Consider the following 18,236-nt stretch of genomic DNA (forward strand, 5'->3'; position numbering starts at 1 on the left):
AGCTATATACCGTACAAACAAAATCTGCAGCGTAAAGGGGCGTGAAGCTCGGCCTGGAGCTGAAGTCCACAATGCATCCATTCAGGCAGCAGGAAGATCCGGGTGTCATGTTACACAAAATGATACTTTGCCATGATACGGGGGAGGATCGAGTTCAACCGTCTGCTCTTACTAATGTAAGAAGTCGAAAATGTCTGCCAAGTGGCACAAATTGTCAGACAAAGCCTGAAATTCTTTTGGGGAAAATGTGACAAATTCCGCAGTCAATTGCGCCAATTTGAGCATTTGTGCAAGGATGCGAAATCCTGATTCTCAAATGTCTGAAAGGGGGATTATACTGTGTAGGGTATTCGGCCCACACTCCCAAATCTGCTCAAACTGCTCATACATTGGCACCCTCATCCATCTCGTTGATTTGTTTCGCATCAGGAATATGTCAGCCCCCAATCGACAAATGCTGCTGCCGCTGCTTCAGATGGCCACCAACCTCACACAATAATCTCCCCACAATGGTGAGTCACCTTCCAGATAGTACCAAGACTGACCTGGTAGTGGGGGCATAGTGCTTGACGGCATGGTGCATTTGACCAGGTTTCATATATATGATTGTTGGCTCTGACTCCTTTGAGGGAAAAATGCTAAAATTAGGTCAAATTGTCAGTGAACACTTTTCATTAAAGGGACAGTGTGTAGAATTCTGTAAATTAGGTCAAATTGTCAGTGAACACTTTTCATTAAAGGGACAGTGTGTAGAATTCTGTGTTGTGTTGAACTGCTAGTATGCAACAACCTTAGCATGCATTTTGAAGTATGTGCACTACTGTGTCTGAGACCACATTTCACAAGCCTACCACCAATTACTTCATTTGTAAAGTTCTTCTCTTTCAAGTATCCGTAGCAGAAAGATGGCAGTGAAACATGTTAGCCTCCTGTAAGGCATGGCACGACCTATACAAAAAGTATATTGATATGATGGACCATGTGTTTTTGCATATTGTTGAAATTAATGGTGGGTTTTTAAAAATAAAAATTGAAATACCAAAAATATTGCACACATCTCCCTTTAAAAACTCATTCACTCCCAGCCATTTTCACAGAAGCAGTCCCGTTCGCTCCCGGCTGTTTTACTGGATTTTGCAAGGCCCACAGAATATTGTGTTCTATTGCTATAAAGGTATGGAACCTATCAAAATAAAGATTAAAGTCTCTTCTTTCATCAGGAAAAAAAAAGTATGTTTCTGTTTCCGTTTTGCAGTAATTAGCATTAGAAGAGAGCTAAGTTTCATCAGTTTTCACAAATGTATTTAAAATTGTAAGTAATTGAGCTTTTTTTCTACATGGCCCTGGTTGATCTCCTTTGCTCTGCTGCCACCTACTGGCCGTTTGTGTAATAACTACCATTTCTGCAACCGTTCTTTGCAGTTGAGAGGCTGCATCAAAGCCTTCTCTATGCTCTAGCATTAAAAAACAAAAAAACAAACAAACGTATAAATACGTCTTTTGGACACTTAGAACATAAAAAAAACGTATTTATACGTTATTGGGAGTAAATGAGTTAAGGACTTTGACTTCAACTTTTTTAATTCAGTTTAAGTTCCTATGCACTACATAAAAAATACAAACTAGAAAAAAACCTTTATAGACAAGAATAGGTAACCTACAAAGACAACCTACATGAACATCTTGACCCCCCAACCATCACCACCCTTCTTCCATAATAGTCTCATAACCTGTCTGAAAACTCACATGTGACTGCTCCCGGAGAATAACCCGTACCAGTAGTATGTAACTAGAACAAAATGTCAGGCCCTCTGGTTACACCAGTCACCAATCAGTGACGTCATCCCAACATGTACCCCAGGTACTGTATTTACTGCCGTCATTTATATGTATGTGTATAAAGGCACACTTTCTAGAGGATTTTTTTTTCATTGCAATTTGCTACTGAGACCATTCTATATTGTCAGTGTGCCTTGTGCATTATGCAGGATGCTTTCTGTGTTCTCTGCTGCCACCTAGCAGAGCTTTCTTATTTCCAATCAAGAACACATGCAAAATGCCATAAATAGCAACACACGAGCGAAATGGCAGATATATTCTTGAAAAATACAAGCATAGAAGTGTCAGGTCAAATGGCGGCCAGTGTACAGTATTGAATGGGTAATAATAATGATTGTCAATTTTTCCACTGATATCACCAGAGATTGCAATGGCGCTAAATAGGATTCATGGACACTTCATGAAGAACATCTGCTCAACCTTTTGAAATCAAATACAACATTTGTAATGAAGTCGATACATTAAAAATACTTAACTGAAATGTTGCTTAAGCAGTTATAATAGCAAATGCTGCTGAGAGAGCATAATAAGACAACACATGGCAACTGGCAAAGAACTGAGGCAGTTAATTGCCAGTAGAAATTTGTAATTTAATACACATGGAATGATCACAATCCTTTTTAAAATACATGTACCCATATATCTATTGAGCATTTTTGTGTTTTATTTTGAGCGCTAAGACTATTGAAGAGTGACTGTGCTGTTTTTTTTTTTTGGTCAAAATTAAAGGAAATATATTTGTTTAAAAATATCTTTCAGTGATTTTTTTTTTTTTATTTGTCTGAGAGTCTGAGTATCGGTATCGGTCTGAAAAAAAAAAGTGGTATCGAACATCCCTAATATTTTGAATACACTATACACATAAACAGCAACATGTCATATGCAGTTGTACAAGCATCAGTTTGGAATCCTTATTTAGTCGACTTCACGTTCAGCTGCAGTACAATACTACAAAGATGCTCCTGCATGGTTTTCTAAAATGGTCTGCACGAATACTTTGGGTACTCTCCTTCCCCGCTGTGACCTCCGCCATCGAGTACTTCACCACTGGGTCCTCCACCTGTAAATTGCAAACCATTTATGCTGTAAAATGCACTATGAATACTATTGAGGTATTTTCATATTAAACACTGCTAAATCCAGTGAAGGTTCAGTGTGACACAAAAATTAAATGATTATTCATAGTTGGGAAAAAAAAAAAGTTATTTAAATGTATTTTTGTGGATAAAAAAGGTATCCTGCATTTCGCTGGTGTGTTGGGCTAAAACCTTGTACCTCCAAAATCCTCACTTTTCAACTTTTCAGGAGACCCCGAAAATGGCACGTTTGTTTAACCGTTAACATTGCATCAGCAAAGAAAGCAAGCCATTTTCAACACCAGAGATTGGTCAACAGTTTGTACAAACACACGTGTGAAGTGGCCAAATGTATAGATTTTTGCAATCACTACTTTTTGTTACTGCTACTTACGCGATTCATTCATGCACTTTTTGCTAGTATTTTTCTCCTTGCTGTTTGCAAGTGTTTTCTGTTGGACTTTACTTGTCGTGTGCCTTGTAAAAATAAATCTTTGTTGTCCGCGTTTCTGGAATCCACCCAGACCTGACAGTGGTGAGCTTTTTTATTCTTTTATTTATTTGCTTTAATATTTATTTATTTATTTTGTACTGTTTTGTTCAGTTTTTTTTTCTTTTTTTTTCTTTGTTGCTTTGTTTTCTTTTACAATTCAAGCCTCCTGTAGTTTTGCTTGTAAAGCCCTAATTTAAGTAGTGGGAATTTTTATGTGAAAAAAATACCAGCAAAAATGACATTTTGGGCATTAATCTGAGTTACTAATGAATTACCTCGTGGGAGGACATTTTCCCTGAAGTAATGGCTCGTATTGATGTTGCCAGCTGGTCGATACTGCCCAACAACAAAAACATTGTTGCCATCCGTTGCCATACCCACTCCCAGTTGGGTGCTTGCTTTCCACACAACCTGAGTAAAATGACCTGTAAGGTGAAAAACAAGCAGGAATGTTTAGGTATGTTTTTCTGAAACTTGAGCATTACACCATAACTTTGTTAGGTACACCTGTACAATCTGGTATTGTACAATTTGAAAAAGAGATACCAGTCATTGAGTGAGTATACTCACTCAATTTTGCCTATAGGCATGTAAGTTCAAATGAGCCATCTGGGTTTTGTGTGATGCTAAAATATTTGCGATGTACATTAAATACACAAAGAACAACATATTCTTATGGATTTTTGTGTAATCAATTTCTATTTTGTATGTAAATCAATATTTTACAGTCTGAGTTGTATTACCTGTGTTGCCACTATATCCTGGATTGCTCCAGCTGTATTTCGTAACTTCACCATACCACGAATCGACTGCTTCTTTCCCTAGACAAGACATATTTCTCATTTGACAATTCCATGCAAACGCGTAAACAAGCAGAATCATACAATGGACCCATTAATGTGTAGCATTATCAGCTAATGTGAAGTAACAAGAGAAACCTATTGTAGTGTTTAAAGCCGGGGGGGGGGGCAAAAAACAAAAAACCTGTTAGTTTAATGGGTGCGGAGCTCCACATGTAATAAATATTCTCTCCATCATCGCCTCCACTGTGCTGTGCTACACCCAAAGCCAGCAAGCGATCGGCCCACCGCTGAGCCGCCGCGTTCAGCTCGCTGTTCAGAGTCATAGATGGTGCGTTGTGTTGTGCTCTGTAGGCGTTGTGAGCCTCCAGGAACTCCCGTTGAAAGCTTGCATCTGGTGATCAAATTAGAAAAGAAGCTTTGTGTTGAGGCTGGCACGGCTACAGGAATTATTCCTGAAAGAGGAGTGAACTCACCTGCCATTGTTGTCTCTGATGTTGTGAGACTGAAAAACAACAATTCAGTTAAAAATCAAACCAGATTACAGTTTTTACAAACCACTAAAAATATTGAAGGAGGAAGAAAAGAGACAATGTCAGCGTGTTAATCATAATCTGGTGAGGAGGTAACTTGGAACTCCAATGTGTAGACTCACTCACTCACTCACTCACTCACTCACTCACTCACTCACTCACTCACTCACTCACTCACTCACTCACTCACTCACTCACTCACTCATTCACTCACACACTTACTCTCACTCACTCACACACACACTTACTCTCACTACCTCACTCCCTCACTCACACACATTCACTCACTCACTCACTCACTCACTCACTCACTCACTCACTCACTCACTCACTCACTCACTCACTCACTCACTCACTCACACACACACTTACTCTCACTAACTCACTCACACACTAACTCACACACTTACTCTCATTCACTCACTCAGACACGCACTTACTCTCACTCACTCACTCACTCACTCACTCACTCACTCACTCACTCACTCACTCACTCACTCACTCACTCACTCACTTACTCACACTCACTCACTCACTCACTCACACAAGCACTTACTCTCACTCACACTCACTCACTCACTCACTCACTTACTCTCACTAACTCACTCACTCACTCACTTACTCACACTCACTCACTCACTCACTCACTCACTCACACACTTACTCTCACTCACTCACTCACTCACTCACTCACTCACTCACTCACTTACTCACACTCACTCACTCACTCACTCACTCACTCACTCACTCACTCACTCACTCACTCACTCAGTAAATTAAATGTATTTTCAAAACACATTATAAGGAACAAATAACATTATTGTACAAATGATAGTTTGAAACTCTTCATGAGTTCATGTACAGCACCAATACTGCAAGTTGCTTCAGGTTTTCTAAAATGGTGTGCAAGAATACTTTGGTTTCTCTTCAGCCCCACTGGGTCCTTCGTCACTGGGTCCTCCGTCACTAGCTTCTCCACCTGTGAGTCCTCCACCAGCTGTAAAATGCAAATCCTTTACGCTGTAAAATTTACTGTAAATACAGTTGAAGTATTTTAGTATCAAAGCTAATGCTAAGCCCAATGAAGGCTATGTATGACTTAAAAATGATTAATTGAAAAAAAAATGTTTTTAATCAGCACTGCTATAATGCACCACTTCCAGCTAATGTTCAGGCCATATTTGTTTTTGTACATATTTGCAAATATGTATCCTGCATATTAATCTATTGCCTGACTCCCTCGTGTGTCGACCAATTAGTGCCCTCTCCCACTTAGGTCTCGCCCAGGTGTGTCTCGTTATGTCAATTTACTCTCTTGTCTCCCCTCTGTCTGCGTCGAGTCATTGTTTTCCTTCTGTCATATTGCCATTTTTTTGCCTTGTTGGCCCACGGCCACGCCCACGCGCACGTCTTGCACCGCTTGTCTTTTGGAGCTTGCTTTTGTTTTGTTTAATTAAAATTCCTTTTTTTTTTTTTTTTTTTTTTTTTTAAAACTTCACCCCTGCCTCCTCACCCTGCTCCCTTGCGTTTGGGTCCACAGCCACACCTCAGATATGACAGAAAGAGCTTCAGAAAGAGGATTTAGGAGAGGAGAAAGCAAAGCTTAAAGGGATACTACATTTATTTAGCCCAATATAGCAATAAAAAATTAATATTTTGTCTATAATTAATTTGCTACTTTCATTATTTGCCACGTACAATTAGTACCTTTACAAACACATTTTGCAACTTGCTGTCGACTGAAAATGACATCACAAGGACTCAACCAATCACAGCTCACCTGTTTTCTAGGTTTGGTCATGTGACATTCACAAGCTGAGCTGTGATTGGTTACCTGAGAGCCCTTGTGATGTCATTTTCAGTCGACAGCTAGTTGCAAAATGTGTTTTAAAAGGTACTAATTGTCCATGAAAAATAATGAAAATATCAAATTTATTATAGGCAAAATATTTATGTTTGACTGCCAAAAATGGCTAAATAAGTAAAGTATCCCTTTAAATGTATTGAAGGTATGTGGCCCATGCCCATTCACTAGATGGACCTGGTGCACCTTTTTACCACAAGCTTCATTATTTCATCCATAGGCCCATTTTAAATTCTAAATATTGTTAAGTATTGTTATAAAACACAATATACAGTATGTGCACTTTGTACTGTATATATTGTGTTTTTGACCCTCAGGGCCACCATAGTTTTGCTTGTACCCCTAACTTTCAAGGGGTGGGATTATTAATATTTGTAATGTTTTTGCGAAAATAAATAAATAAATAAATAAATAAATAAATAAATAAATAAATAAAATAATACCAGCGTAAATGAGATTTTGGTCAATAATCCGAGTTACTAATGAATTACCTCGTGGGAGGACATTTTCCCTGAAGTAGTGGCTCATGCTGATGTTGCCGGCTGGTCGATACTGCCCAACAACAAAAACCTTATTGCCATCCGTGGCCATACCCACTCCCAGTTGGGTGCTTGCTTTCCACACAACCTGAGTAAAATGACCTGTCAGGTAAAAAACAAGCAGGAATGTTTAGGTATGTTTTTTCTGGTCCAACGTTTGGAAGCAAGATCTTTTGAATGTATATCTCACGAGTACCGTATTTTCCGCACTATAAGGCGCACCACATTATAAGGCGCACCTTCAATGAATGACATATTTTAAAACTTTTTCCATATAAAGTCGCTAAAGTAGAGGCTGGGGTTACGTTATGCATCCATTAGATGGTGCTGCGCTAAAGGGAATGTCAACAAAACAGTCAGAGAGGTCAGTCAAACTTGATTAATAGATTACAAACCAGCTTTCTGACAACTCCGTTCACTTCCAAAATGAATAAACAGCTGTTTTATGATTTTCTCAGAGGTAAAGTATTAGTATTAGCTAGCGATCCAAGATGGCGGGATCTTCTGCCAATCGTGCAGGGTCACCGATAGCGTATTGACAGCGAGACCTGTTGCGGCTCAGTATTAATCCATATATAAGGCGCACTGGATTATAAGTCGCATGGTCAGCTTTTCAAAAAATTGAAGGCTTTTAGGTGCGCCTTATAATGCGGAAAATACGGTATATCAATATCTGATAGCTCCACCTGTGCTGCCACTAAATCCCGGGTTGCTCCAGCTGTATTTCGTAACTTCACCATACCACGAATCGACTGCTTCTTTCCCTAGACAAGACAAACTTTCTCACATGACAATTCCATGCAAACATGTACATATGGCGGAGAAACAAATAGCATCAGACAACTTGACCCAATAATGTGAAATCATTTTAGTTCATGTGAAGTAATAAGAAAAACATGTTGAAATCTATTATACTGCTTCAGAGAGGAAAGACACCTGTTAGTTTAATGGGTATCGAGCTCCACTTGTAATAAATATTCTCTCCATCGGCGCCTCCACTGTGCTGTGCTACACCCAAAGCCAGCAAGCGATCGGCCCACCGCTGAGCGGCCGCGTTCATCTCGTTGTTCAGAGTCATCGATGGCGCGTTGTGCTGTGCTCTGTAGGCGTTGTGAGCTTCCAGGAACTCCCGTTGAAAGCTTGCATCTGGTGATTAAATTACAAATTAGCTTTGTGTCAAGAAAAGTAGCTCTTTTGCCGAGGCTGGCATGGATCCAGGAATTATTCCTGAAAGAAGAGTGCACTCACCTGCCATTGTTGTGTCTGATGTTGTGAGACTGAAAAACAACAATTCAGTTAAAAATCAAACCACATTGCTATTTTTACATATCACAAAAATATTGAAGGAGGAAGAAGGGATAGCGTCAGTGTGTTAATCATAATCTGGTGACTAGAACATGAAATTTACATATCAAACAGCAGCTAACTCAAATTATCTTCTGGAGACTTTTTTTTTTTTTTTTTTTTGCTGTGTCAGTCATCTGTCTTAATATTTATAAATGTGTTCAGAATTTTTGAGACTTGAGCGTTTTTCTCTCTGAGTGTCAGTTTAAATTGTTGTTTTATGAAAGTCATTTTAGTGTTTTAGCAATTGAGAAAAAAAAACTGTAATAAAAATAAAAATGAGCACATGCTACCTTATCCACACAATTAACCCCTCAAAATTACTCAATAAATGGGGGCATAAGGGAAAAGTGGTTTGAAAAACATTTACTAAAAAATATGTGAATAGGTGAACATGCGGGGGCACTATTTACTATACCGTTTGTTTACAAGTCTATTTATTTCTCCGACTCCAATGTGTAGACTTACTGACACTGTATAATATCAGTAAATATATTTTCAATACATTAGTTTGGAATCCTTATTAAGCCAACTTTGTGTACAGCTACAACAAGATGTTTCAGGTTTTTCAAACGGTGTGTAAGAATACTTTGGTTTCTCTCCTGTCTCATTGGTTTCTCCCCCACTCGGTCCTCCGCCACTGGGTCCTTCGACACTGGGTCCTCCGCCGACTGTAAAATGCAAATCTGTTATGCTGTAAAACGCACTATGAATATTACTGAGTTATTTTAGTAAACCTAATAATCAATCAGTGAAGGCTCTGCATGACTTAAAAATTCAATGATTCATAGCTTGGAAAAATTGTCCTATCCATTATATCAGCACCACCACCATTATGGCTTTTTTTTTTTTTCACTTGGTCTGAGGAAATATTCTAATATTTTGAGATATGATATTTGACTGAAAAAGCCATAATCAGCAATATTAAAACAATAAAAGGCTTGCAATATTTCAGTTGATTTGTAATGAATCCAGAATCTATGACATATTTGCTTATTTAATTGCATTACAGAAAATAATGGACTATGACAATCTTCAAATTTTCTGAGACAGTCCTGTATTTTAGTAGTTGGAATGTTTTTGAGAAAAAAAAAATACCAGCGTAAATGAGATTTTGGTCAATAATCTGAGTTACTCATGAATTACCGCGTGGGAGGACATTTTCCCTGAAGTAGTGGCTCATGCTGATGTTGCCGGCTGGTCGATACTGCCCAACAACAAAAACCTTGTTGCCATCCGTGGCCATACCCACTCCCAGTTGGGTGCTTGCTTTCCACACAACCTGAGTAAAATGACCTGTAAAGTGAAAAACAAGCAGGAATGTTTAGGTATGTTTTTTTCTGAAACTCGAGCATTACACCATTCAATTTCTGCGCAAGTGTATTTGGTAAGTAAATCAATATTTTACAGTCTGAGTTGTATTACCTGTGTTGCCACTAAATCCCGGGTTGCTCCAACTATATTGCTTTACTTCACCATACCACGAATCAACTGCTTCTTTCCCTAGACAAGACAAATTTCTCATTTGACAATTCCATGCAAACGTGTAAACAAGCAGAATCATACAATGGACCCATTAATGTGTAGCAATTTGCATTATCAGCTAACGCGAAGTTACAATCTATTATAGTGCTTCAAACCGGAAACACACCTGTTAGTTTAATGGGTACCGAGCTCCACATGTAATAAATATTCTCTCCATCAGCGCCTCCACTGTGCTGTGGTACGCCCAAAGCCAGCAAGCGATCGGCCCATCGCTGAGCGGCCGCGTTCAGCTCGCTGTTCAGAGTCATAGATGGGGCGTTGTGCTGTGCTCTGTAGGCGTTGTGAGCTTCCAGGAACTCCCGTTGAAAGCTTGCATCTGGTGATTAAATTAGAAATTAAGTTTATGTCGAGAACAGAAGCTCTCTTGCAGAAGCTGGCATGGATGCACGAATTATTCGTGAAAGGCGAGCGCACTCACCTGCCATTGTTGTGAGGCTGAAAAACAAGGATTCAGTTAAAAATCAAGCCACATTGCGATTTTTACACATCACAAAAACACTTGGAGGAAGAAGGTGTGTTAACTCATTTACTCCCAAAGACGTATTTATACATTTTAATGTTTTTTTTGTTTTGTTTTTTATGCTAGAGCATACAGAAGGCTTTGATGCAGCCTCTAAACTGAAGAGAATGCTTGAAGCAATGGTAGTTATTACAAAAACGGCCAGCAGGTGGCAGCAGAGTATAAGAGATCAACCAGGGCCATGTTGCAACAAGCTCTTTTCCCCACTGTTTTAAACAGATTTGTCAATAATGATGAAACTTAGCTATATTCTCATGCTAATTGCTGCAAAACGGAAAATATAGAAATATACTTTTTTTTTTTTTTCCTGACTCGAATATTTCTTTTGGTAAGTTTCATATTTTTATAGCAATAAAACACAATAGTCTATGGGCCTTGCAAAATCAGTCCAAATCCAGTAAAACAGCCGGGAGTGAAGGGGGTTGCTTCAGTGAAAATGGCTGGGAGTCAATGAGTTAAAATGTGGTCACTGTGTTCATCATAATCTGGTGACAAGAGCATGAAACTTTGATGTAAAAACAGCAGCTACTGATAACTCAAATATGAGTAACAGTGATTTTGCACATCATTTTAGTTTTTTAGTGATGGGATATATGCTAGGAGCAGGCGGGGCTTACAACTTCTGTGTGTCACATACAGGACTGTCTCAGAAAATTTGAATTCTGTGGTAAAGTCCATTATTTTCTGTAATGCAATTAAATAAGCAACAATGCCATACATTCTGGATTTATTACAAATCAACTGAAATATTGCAAGCCTTTTACTGTTTTAATATTGCTGTTTATGGCATTTTTTTTTTACTTGGTCTGAGGAAATATTGTAATATTTTGAGATAGGATATATACAGACAAATGATTGCCATCACAGCCACTTGATGAAATAGCAGTTTTAAATAAATTTCACATGACATCGGCCCATCACTGATCCAAATGTTAACAATTCAGTTTTTGCTGGGTTCTTCTGGAAGTGAAAATGACTTCCAGATTCAACCCCAAATTCCTTTTGTTCGAATGTCAGGAAAAGGAAAATGGTGCCAACTCATCAGAGTTGCACCTGGAGAGGTGCAGGTGCGAAGGTGGCTCTTAATTACATCTGTAATCTGCAACTCTGTAAAATAACACCTCTAAAAAGAGATTTGTTGCACCAACTTAAGTTTAAACAGAGAATTGCTGACCAACGTAATAAAATTGCTTCAATTTAATTGAGGTAATCCAAAGTTAATATATTAACTTAATGTAATGAACTCATAATTAATTAAACTTAATGTAAGGTCTGAGACAAATTTAATTAATATATCACTATGGATTAACTCAATTAAATTGTGTGTAACCGTGATGCCACTTGAAGCAATTTTATTGAGTTGGTCAACAATTCTTTGTTTAATCTTAAACTGGTTCAACAAATTTCTTTTTCGATTTTGGACATTATTTAACTCTGAAAATATGACAAGTACACTTCAGCAGTTAAAATCTGCTTCCAAAAATTTCATCCTGAAATTTTGATTTATGGGGTGATTCAAAAAGAATCTGCCAAAATCATCACACAATAAAAAATAAATGTAAAAAATTATTTAAAAAAATAAAATAAAAAAACTCTAGCTTGGACATGCGTTGTTCATACCTTCAAGTTTTTATTTCATGGTTTAGAAATACTCGGTAATGTATGTATTTATTTATAACGGCTAACTCATCATGTGACTGTATAGCTCAGTGGTTCGAGTGTCTGACTTGGGCTTCTGGTTCAAATCCCTGTGATGGCATTCATTTAACACATTCACTGCCATTGACGGTTATAGACGTCAAAGTTCCATTTTAACTGGGCTGGCAGTGAATGAGTTAACTGCATCATGGCTGGGCAGTCCATTCATCAGCCTATATCCAACCCACTTGGGTGTGTTGGCAGGACAGGAGCAAAACCAGATGGAAACCATGCCCATATACCCATGGTGAAAACCCACATGGGGCCCAACTGGACATGTTGGCTGGGTAGAAGGGTCTACACCTCATTGGAAAAAATAATGTAATATAATATGAAAATAAAGTATGCTCACAATTACCCCCAAATTACCGTATTTTCCGCACTATAAGGCGCACCTAAAAGCCTTCAATTTTTTCAAAAGCTGACCACGCGCCTTATAATGCAGTGCGCCTTATATATGGATCACTATTGAGCCGCAACAGGTCTCGCTGTCAAGACGCTATCGGTGACCCCGCACGATCGGTGACCCTGCTCATGCGCAGAAGATCCCGCCATCTTGGATCGCTAGCTAATACTAATACTTTACCTCAGAGAAAATAATAAAACAGCTGTTTATTCATTTTGGAGTTGTCAAAAAGCTGGTTTGTAATCTATTAATAAAGTTTGACTGACCAATCTGACTGTTTTATTGACATTCCCTTTAGCGCAGCACCATCTAATGGATGCATAACGTAACCCCAGCCTCTACTGTAGCGCATTATATATATGGAAAAAGTTTTAAAATATGTCATTTATTGAAGGTGCGCCTTATAATGCAGAAAATACGGTAGTTTGTAATTCAATTGTTGAAACCTGTTGATTTCAATACGGTGCACCTTATATATGGAAAAAGTTTTGAAATATGTCATTCATTGAAGATGTGCCTTATATTGCGGAAAATACGGTATTGAATAAATGGGGATATATAGCTCATGAATGTTTTTTCACAAAACAGTAAAAAATAAATAAATAAATGAACAGCACCTTTTAGTAACTATTGAAAAAAAAAAAAAAATCTGCGATTGGGTGAGCCCACTATTTATTTGCTATACTGTTTATTCTAGCTGATCTATTTGCTTTGTTTTAATGTGTCTTAGATTGTGAATCAATTGTAAAAGTACAGCCAGAGATGGCGGCTTGCGAATTAGCATTTGCTAAACTCTATATGAGCAACATCCGCTGCTTAAGTAGTTATGTCGGATTGCATTGTCCCTGTTAAATAAACTAAGAAAAATGAAAATAATGTTAGTAAATACTGTACATTTTCAATACACATGATAAGCAACACACAACACGTCTTTAAACATAGTTGTACAAGCATTAGTTTGAAATCCTTATTATTACTTTGGTTTCTCTTCAGCCCCACTGGGTCCTTCGTCACCGGGTCGTCCGCCGCTTGCTTCTCCACCTGTGAGTCCTCCACCAGCTGTAAAATGCAAATCCTTTACGCTGTAAAATACACTACAAATATTAGTCAGGTATTTTTAGCATTAAACGTAAAGTAAGTCCACTGATGGCCCAATATGACTTCAAAAAAAATTTAATTTAATTTTTTATTTTTGTGTGTGTGTGTGTTTTTAATCAGTACTGGCTATAAAGCAACACATAACCGCCTATTCATGAAACCAAATTGTTTTTGTTTTTCATAGTTGCAAATATGTATCCTGCATATTATTCCGTATTAACGAAAAGAGCAAGAGATCAGTTCAGTTCATCTGCAATTTCACTCCAATAACCACATGGCTCAACTGTGTATTGGATGAATAGAATGAGCTTGATTTTCATTGTTGTTATATTCTTTTTGTATGATGGCTCTGAAGTGCAAAATAATAATAATAATAATAATAATAATAATAATAATAATAATAATAATAATAATAATAATAATAAACTAAACACAACAGCAAAAAAAAAAAAAAAACTCAATATGTTGTACTGCACCATTTTTTTTAAACAATAAAAGTCTAGCGTGTCAGTCGAAGACGACGGGTTGCTTCAAAAAGAGGACGTGCGAGAAGAAAGCAAAAAGTGCGACTATATTGAAGGCAGTGCTTGTGGCCATTTGCGGACCTGGCGTGGTGTGCATGATCTTTGTGTACATTTTTACCACAATCTTTGCTATTTTATCCACAAGCCAATAGGAAATTTTCGTAAAACACAATATAAAATATGTGTACTCTGTACTGTGTAAAGTGTATTTGGCTCTGACTTGACGACAGTGCGGCCGTTCCAATCACTTCAAACCAGAAAATGCTTTATCAGCTATCAGTGCGCTCTGCGTTCAAGCTGTGGCGGATGATGGGCGGTGCTTTTCATGAGATGAATCTGATATATTCCACATACTGACCTCTTCTGGTAAGTTAATGTTGTTGTTTTCTCTCATTTGCAGTTGTTTGTGATGAATTTTTGGTTTCTTTCATTTGCTGCTATTTCGGTTTTTTGTTGCTGTTTTTTTTTTTCACCTCAATGCCACCATAGTTTTGCTCTGAAACCTCTAACATTCAAATTGGGGGATTTTATTTATGTATTTTTTTCCCCCAGAAAAATACCAACATAAATGACATTTTCATCAATAATCTGAATTATGAATTACCTCGTGGGAGGACATTTTCCCTGAAGTAGTGGCTCATGCTGATGTTGCCGGCTGGTCGATACTGCCCAACAACAAAAACCTTGTTGCCATCCGTGGCCATACCCACTCCCAGTTGGGTGCTTGCTTTCCACACAACCTGAGTAAAATGACCTGTAAGACGAAACACGTGCAGAGGTGTGTTTAGGTTCTTTTTCCTGTACGTTGGACTTTATGCCAAAACTTGGTTACAATCTAGTAGAATACAATTTGATACTGGTCAATGAGTGTCTACACCGTAAATTCTGTCGAGTAAATTTGACTCTATTTTGAGTGGGACCAAATAGACTCAATTTTATTGTAATGTTTACACTTGGAAGAGAGTAAAATAAATAATTAAGAAAAAAAATGCACAAACAACAGCATAATGTTTACTTGTGGCTTCTTATGGATTTATGTGGAAGCAATTTCTCAAAAGTATAGCCTATGTGGTATAGCTCAATTTGTGTTATATTACCTGTGTTGCCACTAAATCCCGGGTTGCTCCAGCTGTATTTCGTAACTTCACCATACCACGAATCGACTGCTTCTTTCCCTAGACAAGACAAACTTTCTCACATGACAATTCCATGCAAAAGTGTAAACAAATCGAATCATACAATTGGCCCATGAACGTGTAACAATTTAAGTACCAGTAAACGTGAAGTGACATGAAAAACATGCTAATATATATATATATATATATTTTTTTTTAGTGCTGTCAAAGTTAAAGCGTTAACTAATTAATTAATCACAAAAAATTATCGCATTAATCATTGTATTACCACAGATTAATCACACTATTAATTTTGACCGCAGATGATCCTTTTTAGCCGACAGTGGATGGTTACATTCAAGGTAGCTGTTGGAGTTTGAGCAATAAACATAACTACTAGAAAAAATCGATTCAGCCTATATCGCGATACTACATCGCGCAATTCTCGAATCGATTCAATAGGCGGCTGAATCGATTTTTTATTTTTTTATTTTTATTTTTTTTTTAAAAAGAGCTCAGAATTGTTCATTCGGTAGTCTTACCGATTCAACGTCTTATCATCATTGCCTTTTTTTTTGTGTGTGTGTGTGTGTGTGTGAATCGATTTTTAAACTTCCATTTTTAATGGAAAAATATTCAACAAAACGTCTGACTTCGGGTTAGGATTCCCACCTTGAGCATGGAAGAATGTTATATGAACGGAACATTAAGCCTTAATATTTTATTTTAATGCTGTTCAAACATGAAACAGATTACAACCTCTATAAGACTGAAATTTCAGATAAATAAATAATACATTTTCATATAAATCTTACACTCTACAAGCTTACTGATTAGTAGTTTCTAAATTTGAATGAAAAAAATCGCAACAATCGAGTTATAAATTCGTATCGGGATTAATCGGTATCGAATCGAATCGTGACCTGTGAATCGCGATACGAATCGAACCGTCAGGTACTAGGCAATTCACACCCCTAATAACTACATGCATTAAAGTAAAGCGTTTAATAAATGTTTACATATGCGTTAGGTCATTTTTTTCCCATTTTAAATGATGTAAATAATTAATTGATTAGAAAAAGTAGGATGAGCATGTGCAGCGGGCAAAAATTTTGGGGAAAAAAAGCTTTTTTTAAGACAGTGATTAATCAAAATTCTACGATGTGATTAATCTGATTAAAAAATGTAATCGTTTGACAGCTCAAAATTTTTTTTTAAAAACCTATTACAATGTTTTGAACAGGACATACACCTGTTAGCTTAATGGGCGCGGAGCTCCACATGTAATAAATATTCTCTCCATCATCGCCGCCACTGTGCTGTGGTACGCCCAAAGCCAGCAAGCGATCGGCCCATCGCTGAGCGGCCGCGTTCAGCTCGCTGTTCAGAGTCATGGATGGCGTGTTGTGCTGTGCTCTGTAGGCGTTGTGAGCTTCCAGGAACTCCCGTTGAAAGCTTGCATCTGATGATCAAATTAGAAATGAGCTTTGTGTTGGGAACAGAAGCTCTCTTGCCGAGGCTGGCATGGCTGCAGGAATTATTCTTGGAAGAAGAGCGCACTCACCTGCCATTGTATCTGGTATTACAAGGCTGAAAAACAAGAATTCAGTTAAAAATCAAACCACAATGCAATTTTTACAGATCACAAAAATATGGAAGGATAGTGTCAGTGTGTTAACGAGAGCATGACACTTACTTGTCAAACAGCAGCTCACAAATTGCGCCTGGAGAAATGACTTGTTGAGACAGACTTTCTTTGCTGTCTCAAAGTTGTCCGTCTTGATTTTTATATACTTGAGATACGGAGGCGGAGACAGACACCCACAGCCTTTGCTTGTTATTATTACCTCGGTCGGATCATTCAGCAGGTTTCTTTGCATCTTGTTCCGTTTCAGAGCTTCCTGTTTTGTCACTCAGTTCACGACACTCCTATGAAATACATCCAATAATACGTGGGGCACCCAAGCATAGATACTTCATGCTGTATTTATTTATTTTTTTATATATAAAGCACAAAAGACAGGTGATCAAAACAGGAGCTATTCCATTTTTGGGTTCTTTGTTTAGCATTTGCATGTGATTGGGACGAGCACGGATAAAAACAAGTTCTGCGGCTTTGTCTGGGCTCCACCCCGCTGAGCGTTCACAAGTACAACCAAGTTCTGTGACCACAAAAGAACTTCTGCTTTAACTTTGGCGAGCAATCTCGTGCAAACACACACAGATGAATGAAGATGCCGCATAGAAGCAGGTTGCAGCAAACGCTGCTACAAAAGAACAATTTTTCATTTTTCATGTCCCGGAGTAGTTGTTGAATGTTGTAAACTACGTGGGCTTAAAAGCAAAGACCTGAATGTAACATACAGAACATACCAAAGCACCGGGATCTCAATAATTCCTTTTTTAAAAACACTTCACAAATATGGCACTTCACTGTACTTAATTTATTTAATTCAATCCACGGTGTAATAACCTTATTTATTGATTGATTGCATTTTTATTTTGTATTTTATTATTATTATTATTAATAACAATAATAATAATAATAATAATAATAATAATAATAATAATAATAATAATAATAATAATAATAATAATAATAATAATCCAATCTCTGGTGTAATAACCTCATTTATTGATTGATTGAATTTTTATTTTTTATTTTATTATTATTATTATTATTATTATTATTATTATTATTATTATTATTATTATTATTATTATTATTATTAATTCAATCTCTGGTGTAATAACCTTATTTATTGATTGATTGAATTATTTTTTGGATTTTATTATCTGTTCTCATTGCTGCTGGACATGTACATTTCCCAGAGGGAGCTAT

At 37.4% G+C, this 18,236-nt stretch overlaps 1 protein-coding gene across 1 annotated transcript; it reads right to left on the bottom strand.

Annotated features, from left to right (window-relative positions):
• Nucleotides 1–1,563: 1,563 nt before the first annotated feature.
• glipr2 (GLI pathogenesis-related 2) lies at nt 1,564–17,408 on the bottom strand. The gene is made up of 21 exons (XM_077522651.1): nt 17,091–17,408; nt 16,959–16,984; nt 16,647–16,856; nt 15,377–15,454; nt 14,884–15,033; nt 13,635–13,716; nt 10,452–10,468; nt 10,140–10,349; nt 9,914–9,991; nt 9,635–9,784; nt 9,078–9,159; nt 8,393–8,421; nt 8,081–8,290; nt 7,831–7,908; nt 7,097–7,246; nt 5,657–5,738; nt 4,685–4,713; nt 4,393–4,602; nt 4,152–4,229; nt 3,684–3,833; nt 1,564–2,899 (listed from the first exon to the last, which is right to left on the bottom strand). Exons 2-21 carry the CDS (start codon nt 16,963–16,965, stop codon nt 2,814–2,816), a joined length of 2,166 nt encoding a protein of 721 aa, XP_077378777.1. The 5' UTR covers nt 16,966–16,984; nt 17,091–17,408; the 3' UTR covers nt 1,564–2,813.
• Between the last annotated feature and the right edge of the window lie 828 nt (nt 17,409–18,236).

The sequence above is a fragment of the Festucalex cinctus genome, chromosome 5, assembly GCF_051991245.1.
Source record: "Festucalex cinctus isolate MCC-2025b chromosome 5, RoL_Fcin_1.0, whole genome shotgun sequence".
Lineage (NCBI taxonomy): Eukaryota > Metazoa > Chordata > Actinopteri > Syngnathiformes > Syngnathidae > Festucalex > Festucalex cinctus.

Coding starts and splice junctions, on each gene's coding strand:
- glipr2 (XM_077522651.1), bottom strand. Junction 7,909..8,080: donor GATACCCATTAAACTAACAG/GTGTCTTTCCTC, acceptor TGTCTTGTCTAG/GGAAAGAAGCAGTCGATTCG. Junction 4,714..5,656: donor GGGGCTGAAGAGAAACCAAA/GTATTCTTGCAC, acceptor GTTGTTTTTCAG/TCTCACAACATCAGAGACAA.